Source organism: Dendrobates tinctorius, unplaced genomic scaffold (assembly GCF_039654945.1).
Source record: "Dendrobates tinctorius isolate UK_male_01 unplaced genomic scaffold, ASM3965494v1 ptg000013l, whole genome shotgun sequence".
NCBI classification, from domain to species: Eukaryota; Metazoa; Chordata; class Amphibia; order Anura; family Dendrobatidae; genus Dendrobates; species Dendrobates tinctorius.
In genome coordinates, this window is record NW_027361681.1 from 7,369,001 (window position 1) to 7,381,996 (window position 12,996).

The 12,996-nt window shown below is 46.7% G+C and overlaps 1 protein-coding gene across 3 annotated transcripts in view; it reads left to right on the forward strand.

Moving 5' to 3' along the window:
* Positions 1 to 2,200: 2,200 nt before the first annotated feature.
* EDA2R (ectodysplasin A2 receptor) overlaps positions 2,201 to 12,996 on the forward strand; it is a 98,316-nt gene continuing 87,520 nt past the window's right edge. Inside the window, exons 1-2 of one of the 3 annotated variants that reach the window (XM_073558347.1) lie at positions 2,201 to 2,469; positions 12,867 to 12,985. In XM_073558347.1, coding sequence (XP_073414448.1) covers positions 12,941 to 12,985 — 45 coding nt within the window. In that variant the 5' untranslated portion in view covers positions 2,201 to 2,469; positions 12,867 to 12,940. Of the gene's footprint in view, positions 2,470 to 10,144; positions 10,271 to 12,866; positions 12,986 to 12,996 lie in introns of those variants that run through there. The other 2 variants (XM_073558345.1, XM_073558346.1) reach the window with 2 other exon arrangements.

Consider the following 12,996-nt stretch of genomic DNA (forward strand, 5'->3'; position numbering starts at 1 on the left):
AGGCTGTGTGTTCGCTGTGTATGATTTGGACGGAGGCCGTGTGTCCGCTGCGTATGATGTGGACGGAGGTCGTGTGTCCGCTGCGTATGATTTGGACGGAGGTCGTGTGTCCGCTGTGTATGATGTGGACGGAGGCTGTGTGTCCGCTGTGTATGATGTGGATGGAGGCTGTGTGTCCGCTGCGTATGATTTGGACGGAGGCCGTGTGTCCGCTGTGTATGATGTGGATGGAGGCTGTGTGTTCGCTGTGTATGATTTGGACGGAGGCCGTGTGTCCGCTGCGTATGATGTGGACGGAGGTCGTGTGTCCGCTGCGTATGATTTGGACGGAGGCCGTGTGTCCGCTGTGTATGATGTGGATGGAGGCCGTGTGTCCGCTGTGTATGATGTGGATGGAGGCTGTGTGTCCGCTGTGTATGATTTGGACGGAGGCCGTGTGTCCGCTGTGTATGATGTGGACGGAGGCTGTGTGTCCGCTGTGTATGATGTGGATGGAGGCTGTGTGTCCGCTGTGTATGATTTGGACGGAGGCCGTGTGTCCGCTGCGTATGATGTGGACGGAGGTCGTGTGTCCGCTGCGTATGATTTGGACGGAGGCCGTGTGTCCGCTGTGTATGATGTGGACGGAGGCTGTGTGTCCGCTGTGTATGATGTGGATGGAGGCTGTGTGTCCGCTGTGTATGATTTGGACGGAGGCCGTGTGTCCGCTGCGTATGATGTGGACGGAGGTCGTGTGTCCGCTGCGTATGATTTGGACGGAGGCCGTGTGTCCGCTGTGTATGATGTGGACGGAGGTCGTGTGTCCGCTGCGTATGATTTGGACGGAGGTCGTGTGTCCGCTGCGTATGATGTGGACGGAGGTCGTGTGTCCGCTGCGTATGATTTGGACGGAGGTCGTGTGTCCGCTGTGTATGATTTGGACGGAGGCCGTGTGTCCGCTGTGTATGATGTGGATGGAGGCCGTGTGTCCGCTGTGTATGATGTGGATGGAGGCTGTGTGTCCGCTGTGTATGATTTGGACGGAGGCCGTGTGTCCGCTGTGTATGATGTGGACGGAGGCTGTGTGTCCGCTGTGTATGATGTGGATGGAGGCTGTGTGTCCGCTGTGTATGATTTGGACGGAGGCCGTGTGTCCGCTGCGTATGATGTGGACGGAGGTCGTGTGTCCGCTGCGTATGATTTGGACGGAGGCCGTGTGTCCGCTGTGTATGATGTGGACGGAGGCTGTGTGTCCGCTGTGTATGATGTGGATGGAGGCTGTGTGTCCGCTGTGTATGATTTGGACGGAGGCCGTGTGTCCGCTGCGTATGATGTGGACGGAGGTCGTGTGTCCGCTGCGTATGATTTGGACGGAGGCCGTGTGTCCGCTGTGTATGATGTGGATGGAGGCTGTGTGTTCGCTGTGTATGATTTGGACGGAGGCCGTGTGTCCGCTGCGTATGATGTGGACGGAGGTCGTGTGTCCGCTGCGTATGATTTGGACGGAGGTCGTGTGTCCGCTGTGTATGATGTGGACGGAGGCTGTGTGTCCGCTGTGTATGATGTGGATGGAGGCTGTGTGTCCGCTGTGTATGATTTGGACGGAGGCCGTGTGTCCGCTGCGTATGATGTGGACGGAGGTCGTGTGTCCGCTGCGTATGATTTGGACGGAGGCCGTGTGTCCGCTGTGTATGATGTGGATGGAGGCTGTGTGTTCGCTGTGTATGATTTGGACGGAGGCCGTGTGTCCGCTGCGTATGATGTGGACGGAGGTCGTGTGTCCGCTGCGTATGATTTGGACGGAGGCCGTGTGTCCGCTGTGTATGATGTGGATGGAGGCTGTGTGTTCGCTGTGTATGATGTGGATGGAGGCTGTGTGTTCGCTGTGTATGATTTGGACGGAGGCCGTGTGTCCGCTGCGTATGATGTGGACGGAGGTCGTGTGTCCGCTGCGTATGATTTGGACGGAGGCCGTGTGTCCGCTGTGTATGATTTGGACGGAGGCCGTGTGTCCGCTGCGTATGATGTGGACGGAGGCCGTGTGTCCGCTGCGTATGATTTGGACGGAGGCCGTGTGTCCGCTGCGTATGATGTGGACGGAGGTCGTGTGTCCGCTGCGTATGATTTGGACGGAGGCCGTGTGTCCGCTGCGTATGATGTGGATGGAGGCTGTGTGTTCGCTGTGTATGGAGGCCGTGTGTCCGCTGCGTATGATGTGGACGGAGGCCGTGTGTCCGCTGTGTCCGCGGTGGTTGGACGCTGTGTAATACCGCAGGCCCCCCCCTCTCACACTGCGCCACGCTTCTTTGTTTACTATTTACACACAGCCTCCCTTTCTATCTACATAGCCACGCCCACTCCCGCGCAGGGGGCGCGGCTTGTCTCTGTCCGAATGACTTCAGTCAGTGTATGAGGATTTCTAGCGATTTCATCAACCAGCAGTGCCCGGGATCACCGGAGGCTCCGATCTCCCGCCGCCTCCTCTGCCAGGTACGTGACAGTGTGCTCCGGAGTGTGGCAATGTGATGCCATGGGGCAGCGCAGCGAGGAACATGCCCGGACCATGCACCACCTGTGTGCCAGTCACTGGTACCTGCGTCCTGCCCTGTGTGATGTATGTGTGCCAGTCACCTGTGTGCCCTGTAAGGTGTGCGTGTGTCCTGACCCTATATGGTGCTTGTGTGCCAGTCACCTGTGTGCCCTGCATTCTGTATGTGTGCCAGTCACCTGTGTGCCCTGTAAGGTGTGCGTGTGTCCTGACCCTATATGGTGCTTGTGTGCCAGTCACCTGTGTGCCCTGCATTCTGTATGTGTGCCAGTCACCTGTGTGCCCTGACCCTATAGGATGTACGTGTGCCCTGCATTCTGTATGTGTGCCAGTCACCTGTGTGCCCTGCATTCTGTACGTGTGCCCTGACCCTATAGGATGTAGGTGTGCCCTGTGTGATGCATGTGCAGTGCTTACTGTGCCAGGTGTTGTCCCGAGTGCAGTATATAGCACGGTCTGTGCCCCCGGGGTGCCAGGCTGCTCGGTATACCGTAGACTGGATGTATCGGGGTGCCAGGCTGCTGAGTCATGTGACCGGGCTCCGTCCTGCAGGCGGCGGGCCGGTATTTTTAGGCTGAGGAGGCGGCGGGGACGGGACATGTGCTGAGGACAAGTCGGGGCTTGTAGGCGGCCGCGCAGTGCTCAGGATGGCAGCGGCTGTGAGACACTGCTCAGCTATGTGCCTGGCTGGCATGGAGGGTGGTGGGCGTGTGGGCAAACATGTGAGGTATGTGGGGACCTGTGGGGGAGGCCGGCGCCTCACCAGCTATATATAGACAGCTGGGGGCGTCCTGGGGGCTTCTGTCACCTGCCTTGGTGCTGGTCTCTCAGGTGACCCCCGCCTTGGGCACATTGGCCATGTTTCCAGGTATCTGCTTTTTCCCATTGTGTTCCCAGCAAAAACCTGACCAATTTTCTTTGTGTCCCCCATTTTTCTTGCTTTCTTGCATGCAAATACACATGGTGGTCTCTCAGCCCTCGGCAGCAACATGGGAATTGCCCCCAGTAATATAAGGTGCCAGTGGGCTATCAGCGAAAACGTGGAAAGTGGCGTGTGCGCGAGGCCTTAGGAAGCGTTGTGTTTTGTCTTTTTATGGGGTCAGTTGTAGCCTTTTAATATATATATATTTCTGATTGCAATGTTGCAAAACAGCTTTTAACCCCTTAATGTCCAAGCCAAAACGTTAAAATCTGATTGGTATTACTGTATGTCAATAATGCTGGATTTCTGACACGTCGTACTTTATGTATGGCTCCGATCAGACATCCGTGTTTCCACTGTGTGTGCTATCTGCTCCTTTCACAGACACAGCATGTACACATTATAGTCTATGGCGCAAGGCTTGCGGAGATAGGCCCGTTCTTTTTCTGCTGTCGCAGATGAATCCAACGCGTTTCAACTCAAAAGAGTCTTAATCATGGACTCAAGGTGCGCAAAACCACATTTATGAAGTTTATTAACCATTCAGGTGCTTCACGGAATTAATGGAATGTCCAAGGAAAAAATGAACATTTTTGGTAACTTTTGTCACCAAAATTTTACTTTAGACCCATATTTTTATTTTTGCAAGGGAAACAGGAAAAAAAAATGCACCCCAAAATTTGTTGTGCAATTTATCCTGAGTATGCTGATACTCCATATGTGGGGGAAACCATGTCACATTTGAAAGCCCCTGATGTGCCTAAAAATTGGGACCCCCCCACAAGTGACCCCATTCTGGAAACTAGACCCCTCAGGGAAATCTAGATGTGTGGTGAGCACCTTAAAACCCCAAGTGCTTCACAGAAGTTTATAACGTTAAGCTGTAAAAATAAAAAAAATCACATTGTTCCCCAGAAACATATGTTTTAGCCCCAATTTTTTTTATTTTCACAAGGATAACAAGAGAAAATGCACCAGACAATTTGTTGTGCAATTTCTCCTGAGTACGCTGATGCCCAATTTATGGAGGAAAACAATTGTTTGGATGCACCGCAGGTCTCAGAAGGGAAGGAGCGCCATTTGCTTTTTGAATGCAAAATTTGCTGGAATTATTAGTGGACCTCATGTCGCCGTTGGAGAGCCATGATGTGCCTAAAGATTTGAAACTACCCACAAGAGACCCCATTTTGGAAACTAGACCTCTCAGGGAACTTATCTAAATGTGTTGTGAACACCTTGAACCCCAACGGTTCTGCACAGACGTTTATAACATTGAGCCGTAAAAATAAATAATCACATTTTTCCAACAAAAATGTTTATTTAGCCCCGATTTTTTTTATTTTTACAAGGGTAACAGGAGAAAATGCACCATATTATTTGTTGTCCAATTTTTCCTGAGTACATGATACCCAATATGAGGAGGAAAACTACTGTTTGGGGTCATGGCAGGGCTCAGAAGGAAAGTGACCCCATTTTAGAAACTAGAACCCGTCAAGGAACTCATCTAGATGTGTGGTGACACCTTGAAACCCCAGGTGCTTCATAAAAGTTTATAACATTGAGCCGTGAAAATAAAAAAAACAAACATTTTTCCAACAAAAATGTTTTTTTTTTTGCCCCGATTTTTTTTATTTTCAAATGGGTAACAGTAGAAAATGGACTTCCATTTTTTTTGTGCAATTGTTCTTAAGTACACAAATACCCCATACATGGTAATCCACATTGATAGAGCCCCTGAGTTGCCAGAACAGCAGAACCCCCATAAGTGACCCCATTTTAGAAACTATACCTCTTAATGAATTAATGTAGGGGTCCAGTGATTATATTGACACCACAGGTGTGTCACAGAATTTTATACCATTGGGCAGTGAAGAAAAAAATAATTAAATCTTTACCACCGAAATTTTGTTTTAGCCCCAGATTTTACATTTTCACTGTCACAGCCTTGAGTCAGAGTGGTCAAGGAGTCCAAGGTCAAAAGCCAGGAGGGTACGTCATAAACAGAAGGAAGAGACAAAGGCGTAGTCAGGTAACGTACTGAGGTCAGAGTACCGGAAGGTTAACGGATCAGAGCTGATGGGGTTAAACAGAACGAAGTCCAAAGTCAGGCAAGCAAAGATCAGGCAAACAGAACTCAAGGCACATGGTAACACAGAACCCATAAGAAAATAAAGACTCTGACACCCAAGTTGGAGGTTAATGGCCGTGGTTTTTATTCAGGGTTACTTGAATAAATTAAATAATGAGTAAATCAACACCATATAAAAATTTTAACGAACCAATCCGCCTAAATACTGGGCGATTTTTCCCACAAATAAACAAACACGACAGGGAAAGGATACAGAAAAATAGGGAGGGAGGGTGAGATTTTCTTTCTTCATAAAAAAACTGTAATGGGCAAAACTGAGGAAAACTGATATATTTATACAAAAATTCTTCCCGCTCTTTACATCAACTGACCAATCAGTTTAAAGAAAAAGAGCGCCAAGAAAACAGGAAAAAACAGAAATAGCCAGTTCCTAACACACAGCTAACAGTTGACCTTTGACACAGCATAACAGTGCAGTTTGAATGATGTCTCACAGAACACCTGCATATGAATTTAGCCAAATTAAATTAGGTATTAGGGCCCGTTTTCCCATGCGACCTCCCCTTATACTGCATCTCAGGGGGGACATACAGGAAAGCACAGAGCACAAACCTCACAAAATGAATGTACTTCTGGCAGTGGTCTGGGAGAAGCTGCTTAGTTAAGTAGGCATGGCCATTACCTGGGATGTGAACACCTGAGACAGCCAACGCCTCCCAGTCACAGATTGGCTAGTCGAGCTGTCAATCAACACACTGACAGCTCAGCACGCCCCTGCACCAGACTGGATGGCCATGCTTTCAATTAAAGTACTGACAGCTTCAGCACTCCCCTGTACAGGATTGGACGGCCGAGCTGTCAGTAACTGCATACCAGACACCCTGAGGGGTGGAACCATGACACGGACACTGGGAAATGGGTAAAAATGGCTCAAAAATTTGTCAATTTCTGCTGAATGTAGAAATAAACCATATGTGGCTGTGTAGTACTGCTTAGCCATATAACGAGACTTGGAAATGACAGAGCGCTATTTACCTACTAGCGCTGAGATTTTGCTAAAATAATTTACATACTTTATATACAGAGCCCCTATGTGCTAGTAAAGCAGAATCCCCCACTCACGTGACCCCATTTTGGAATCTGTACCTCTTTGGGAGTTTATCTACTGGTGTAGTGACAATTTTGACTCTATGGGTGTTTTACAGAAACAAGCAGCTGTGGATGTTATTGAGTAAATTGCAAACTGCCGCTGTAGTGGCCAGTATGTTGTAGTTACCAGTATGTTGTAGTGACCCGTACATTATGCCCAGCTCATGCTTTTGGAGACATGCACCTGTAAATTAATCTTGCTCTCATCATTATAGAAATGCCAAACGTGAACGCCAAATGTGGTTTAGGCACACTGTGGGGCTCAGAAGGATTTTGCTGAATTTTTGTTGGGTTAAGGAGCTCTAGCACTTTTACAGAACCTTTGTACTTCCAGTAAGGTGGATGCCCCTTATATTTCCTCTTTCTTTATTTCTTTCAATTGTATTCGTATGCAGGATGCCGATACAGTTGAAAGTGTAATGCCAGGTGGGGGTGGGAAGGGCAGTGTCGGTGTCACGAGCCAAATATAATCACCCTGCCGCGACAATTGGCCCACGTGCCAAAGTTTGACACATATGTCCTAATGAGATGAAGACTAGCATACCAATATTTCTTTTTAAATGTTAGTTCTGCATATGATTGTGGCGTTGAATTCCCAGTGACATGTAATTGTACTTTAAATTCTGGTGGATTTGCGCTGAATAATTTGCATCTTAAATGTGAAACAATTTAGCCATGTCGGAATGTGGCTTCTACACATGTATTATCTGTATTTATAGATGATAAGGGTCTTAAGTAACAAATCTTGTTTGTCTGTATTTTCTGGTCTAAAAAAATTTGAACTTTGAAATTCAAGGGCCACCACAGCTCGATCAGCCCAGCCAAGGACATTAAAGGGGTTGTCCGGGCTTTTCACATAATCTCAGTACATATCTGGGCTGCAGAATTATGACAATAAGTAATTTACTTTCTGTCACTAGTTTGCACGGTTTTTTAGATATTCTTTACAGAACGTCCAAGGGGGGGTGGTGTTATGGCATTGAAATGAGAACTAGTCGTAACCTCCTACTCTACTCCAAACATGCTCTCTATAGCAACAACCCCACCCTCCATAGCTACAGGCCCTCCCTGTCCACATAAAGAAGCCCTCATCACACAGTAACGAATTATTCCCCTCCAGCAGCCTCAGTGCAGAGAGCAGAGAGCTGCTCCTCCCCCAGACACACACTGAACAGTTATCTATGGAAAGTGAATTTAGTGAGGAAGGAAAATCATCCTGTATTCTGGGACACTCCATGATTACAATACATAACTCATTATCAGTAATTCCTTCCTTCACTGTCCCAGGCTGCTGGCAGCAGTGAGAACAGACTGCGTGATGGCCAGTGATGGGGGTCTGCAGCTTCTAATCTGCACAGGGGATGGCAGTCACTGATGTAATCTGTTGTGTGACAAAGCCTCTGCTGTGTGAATGAGACAGCTCTGTGTCACTGATGTCTTCACACAGCAGCAGATTTGGTGCAGTGTATGTGTGAGCACTGTGTCTCTAATGACACAAATACTGATGGGAGCAGCCTGTCCAATCAGCAGCTTTAACAGTGTGAAGTGTTGGGGGGTGTATGTATGTATTGTGCTGCTTTCACAAATACAGGATCACTGCTGTGTTCTTTCCAATGCTGGAATGATGATAAAGATGAGTGCTGGTTCAGTTTACTGCCAGCCAATGAGTGGGCAGTGGGTGGTGCTGGTCACTGGAGCTTGCTGGGAGTTTGGTGGAGCTTCGCACATACACTGCACCAAATCTGCTGCTGTGTGAAGACATCAGTGACACAGAGCTGTCTCATTCACACAGCAGAGGCTTTGTCACACAACAGATTACATCAGTGACTGCCATCCCCTGTGCAGATTAGAAGCTGCAGACCCCCATCACTGGCCTGATATCACACAGTCTGTTCTCACTGCTGCCAGCAGCCTGGACAGTGAGGGAAGGAATTACTGATAATGAGTTATGTATTGTAATCATGGAGTGGCCCAGAATACAGGACGATTTTCCCTCCTCACTAGGTTCACTTTCCATAGAACACTGTTCAGTGTGTGTCTGGGGGAGGAGCAGCTCTCTGCACTGAGGCTGCTGGAGGGGAAGAATTTGTTACTGTGTGATGACGGCTGCTTCATGTGGACGGGGAGGGCCTGTAGCTATGGAGGGTGGGGTTGTTGCTATAGAGGGCATGTTTGGAGTAGAGTAGGAGGTTACGACTAGTTCTCATTTCAATGCCCGAACGCTCCCCCCCTTGGACGTTCTGTTCAGAATATCTAGAAAACCGTGCAAACTAGTGACAGAAAGTAAATTACTTATTATCATAATTCTGCAGCCCAGATATGTACTGAGATTACGTGAAAAGCCCGGACAACACCTTTAATGTTAGCACCTGACAGAATCACCCGAACCCCAGCCAATGTAATGTTCCCCATCACAGCCTCCCAAATTCCAGACATGGCAATGGCCTCTGAGGGTCATTCAAACATCAGATCCATCCAACCCCATCAAAAGCATTGGCATTTGCCAGGTCCACCTGAACATTAGACATCAGCACTTGCCCTGCAACACCCTGCAACACGGAGCAGGTGTATCTCTGCCAACACTTCAGTAGCTATGGCACTGTTGCTTGTAGCCATCTGTGTATTGCTGGAAATGTTTCTTCATGGATTACATGAGATTTTTTTTCAAAGAATAAAATAGCGTGCACATGTGACTAATCTTGCCTGTACGTGTGTTATTTCCACCTTTGCTTGCAGTTTTAGCATTTTTTTCCCACTGCACTAGAAGCCTCAGCAGTTTCATAGTGTGCCTTACTGCTTTTGATTCCTTCCAGTTCACTCCCCTTCCCCTCTTTATAATAATTTATAGCAGCTGGAGCTATTTGATCCTACTCTGCAGACAGAATTGTAGACAGACTTGAGCAATATTTGAGAGTGAAGTATCAGTTGAGGACACAAAAAGGGACTGATAAATTGATATAGAGGCATTTGTCTGTAATAAATGTCTTTATAGTTTTACTTTGAAAGTAAGTGTAATTAGTATTTAGAAATGAAGATCTTTTTAGAATTTATGAAAGGTTATGACGGCATACAGCTCTGGAACGTCTGTATTTGAGCTGGGCATTGAAGCCTTTTAGCATCTGACGGCAGAGTGTGCCTTTTGCCACTAGTGCTCTAGTAATGCTTTTTATATGGTAACTAGCTGAAGAGCCCGGCGTTGCCTGGGAATAGTAATCAACAGTGGTTATAACAAATTCTAATGATTATATTGCACATATAAACCATGCATCTAATCCTATCCTGTGTGATACTGAGTGCTGAGCCGTGTATCTAATCCTATTCTGTGTGATACTGTCTGCTGAACCGTGTATCTAATCCTATCCTGTGTGATACTGGGCTCCCCCTGCAGTCTGTGTCAGAGTGTGGTCTGTGTTGGCAGAGTAATAAATTTTGTTATTTCCAGCTTTACAGAAGGACGATAACACCATAGAAATGATAAGAATAATAGGCCTCAGTTACCACAACTGTCTACAAAGAAAACTGTTGCTGATAGCAACCAATCACAGCTCATTTTTCATCTTTTAAACAGCTCTGGGACAGCGTGGTGAGTTTTGAGTGGCGACTTTTGTGGTTCGACTTTTATGTGGCGAGGTTGGTGTATGTGTGGTGAAATGTGTGCTGAGGGTGGTATATGTGGTGAAGCACGTGGTAGTGTATGGCGCATTTTGTGTGTGTGTTCATATCCCCGTGTGTGGTGAGTATCCCATGTCAGGGCCCCACCTTAGCAACTGTACGGTATATACTCTTTAGCGCCATCGCTCTCATTCTTTAAGTCCCCCTTGTTCACATCTGGCAGCTGTCAATTTGCCTCCAACACTTTTCTTTTCACTTTTTCCCTATTATGTAGATAGGGGCAAAATTGTTTGGTGAATTGTAACGCGTGGGGTTAAAATTTCGCCTCACAACATAGCCTATGATGCTCTCGGGGTCCAGACGTGTGACTGTGCAAAATTTTGTGGCTGTAGCTACGACGGACGGTGCAGATGCCAATCCCGGACATACACTTTTTCCCCATTATGTAGATACGGGTAAAATTGTTTGGCGAATTGGAACGCGCGGGGTTAAAATTTTGCCTCACAACATAGCCTATGATGCTCTCGGGGTCCAGACGTGTGACTGTGCCAAATTTTGTGGCTGTAGCTGCGACGGTGCGGATGCCAATCCCGGACATACATACATACATACATACACACCCACATTGAGCTTTATATATTAGACTTCAGTATACCAGCAATATGTAGTTACTTCACACACTTTTCTGTGTGTCTAAAATATTCTCTCATGAAAACTAGTATTTAGCTTCATTTTGGGTGATTGTTCCCAATCCATTTAGAAATGTCCACAGATCCCCAGATATTTAGTAATACGATTATAAAGACTTTGGCAGTGTAGAATTAGTACATAGCCTGTGTCGCCTACACAAACTTTTAAAGCATATCCATTGCAGTTCTTTTACCTCTTTTTTGGTTTCCACTGCCTACTGTTGTAATGTTGTGAAGCCAGAACATTGAGACCCAGCAACCAGAGGGCCGCGGATTAGGATATGTTACAGGTACAATCCCTGTGCCACTTTAAGATTGAATGCGACCACCTGTTCTCACAATGGCTGCAACGTTTCAGTGTGTACGGTGCGAAATAACAAGTTACCAATAATAATGGTGTAAGTGTAAGGAAAAGTGCCTGTTGTTTTGATGAACATTTCTCACTAATACATGTATTGTGTGTTTCCTGATAGTGACTGTCTATTGTACTATTGCCCAATGGTATGCCAACAGTTATACCAAGCATTGTGTATGAACCGTTATACTGATATATACCACCAATAGTTGTTCAGAGTTATGTATTACCAGCAAATTCTGAGGGGGAACATTTCTCCTTGTGGAGAGTGTTAAGGTGGCGTAAGGAGACTTGTAGGCCATACAAAGCTCCTCTGGGAATTTAAATATCCAAATAGCCTATTCAGAGAGGAGGAGGACTTGTACTTATTGGATGTAGGATCCAGTTGGATAAACACATGGGTGGGCTGCGCTGCTGGAATGAATCAGTTCTTCAGAAAAGATGATGAGGAAAAGATTTTTATTCACAACGCGTTTCAACACCATACCAGCGTCTACTCTATTAAGTGAAAAAGACCACAAATGGTTTTGTTTTTTTCAGTTGATAAAAAGTAGACGCTGGTACGGTGTTGAAACGCGTTGTGAATAAAATCCTTTCCTCATCATCATTTTCTGAAGAATTGACTTACTCCAGCAGCGCAGCCCACCTACGTGTTTATCCAACTGGATCCAATATCTGTGGAGGATTTGTCCACCAGCCACTGGGCATCAGCTGTTTCTCTTCATGCCTACATAGGAATTGTGCCTGTCTCCCCATCAAGTGAGCAAAACCAGCATCCCCATTCTCTCCCTCTATAGGGTATCACTCTACTGTGCGCTCTGGTTCCCACTCCTAGACTTACACCTATTGGATGTAGTAATCCAAAAAGTCAATATCAACCCTTTAATAAGACTTGCCACATGACTTATGATAAAAACCCAAATCAGACATTTCCTTTGAATAGGTTAATCTCCAACCCTCCCTGCACAAGTGGGATGTCAGTCACTCTGCTGTGGCGTGCTCCCTCCATGTAGTGGCATTGATTGACAGCAGTCCTGGACTAGTCTAGTGATCGGAGGCAGGGAGAGCAGATACATTTAGCTACTAAGTCTAATAAAAGCATCATTAAGGAGGGGGATAAAATGATCCCAATACCTTCTAGGGGTAAATCTTGATGACAGGTCACCAAAATTACCAATTTTAGTGGGAACACGAGCAGCCTTTTCCCTGCACTGCAGCACTCCTGACTACTCGGCATTTACTTGAATGGAGCCACATGGCAGTGGGTGCCCAGGAACACCCTTGCGCAAACTAAAAATTTGGAAGGGGAAGTTGTGCTGAAGCTACACTATAGCCCCTTTATTCTCAGTATCAGTAGGAGTCACCGTGGTAAGACACCCAGCGATCGTTAAATGATGGCATATCCTCGAGAAATGTTATCACTGACTAAGATTGGAATACCCCTTTTAAGTCAGCTTTATGTGTAAGAGGTTGGATTTATATGTGGATTTTTTTTCTATGCAGTGTTCTTTTGTTATTTACAGATATAAACGAGATCAACACGGATTTTCTTTGCAGAGTTCCCGCCTGACTCTTCAAATCCTTATACCCAGGGAAAATGGCTCATTTCTATCAGCTGATCTGTATTCTTCTCATTTTTAAGGTATGGATGGC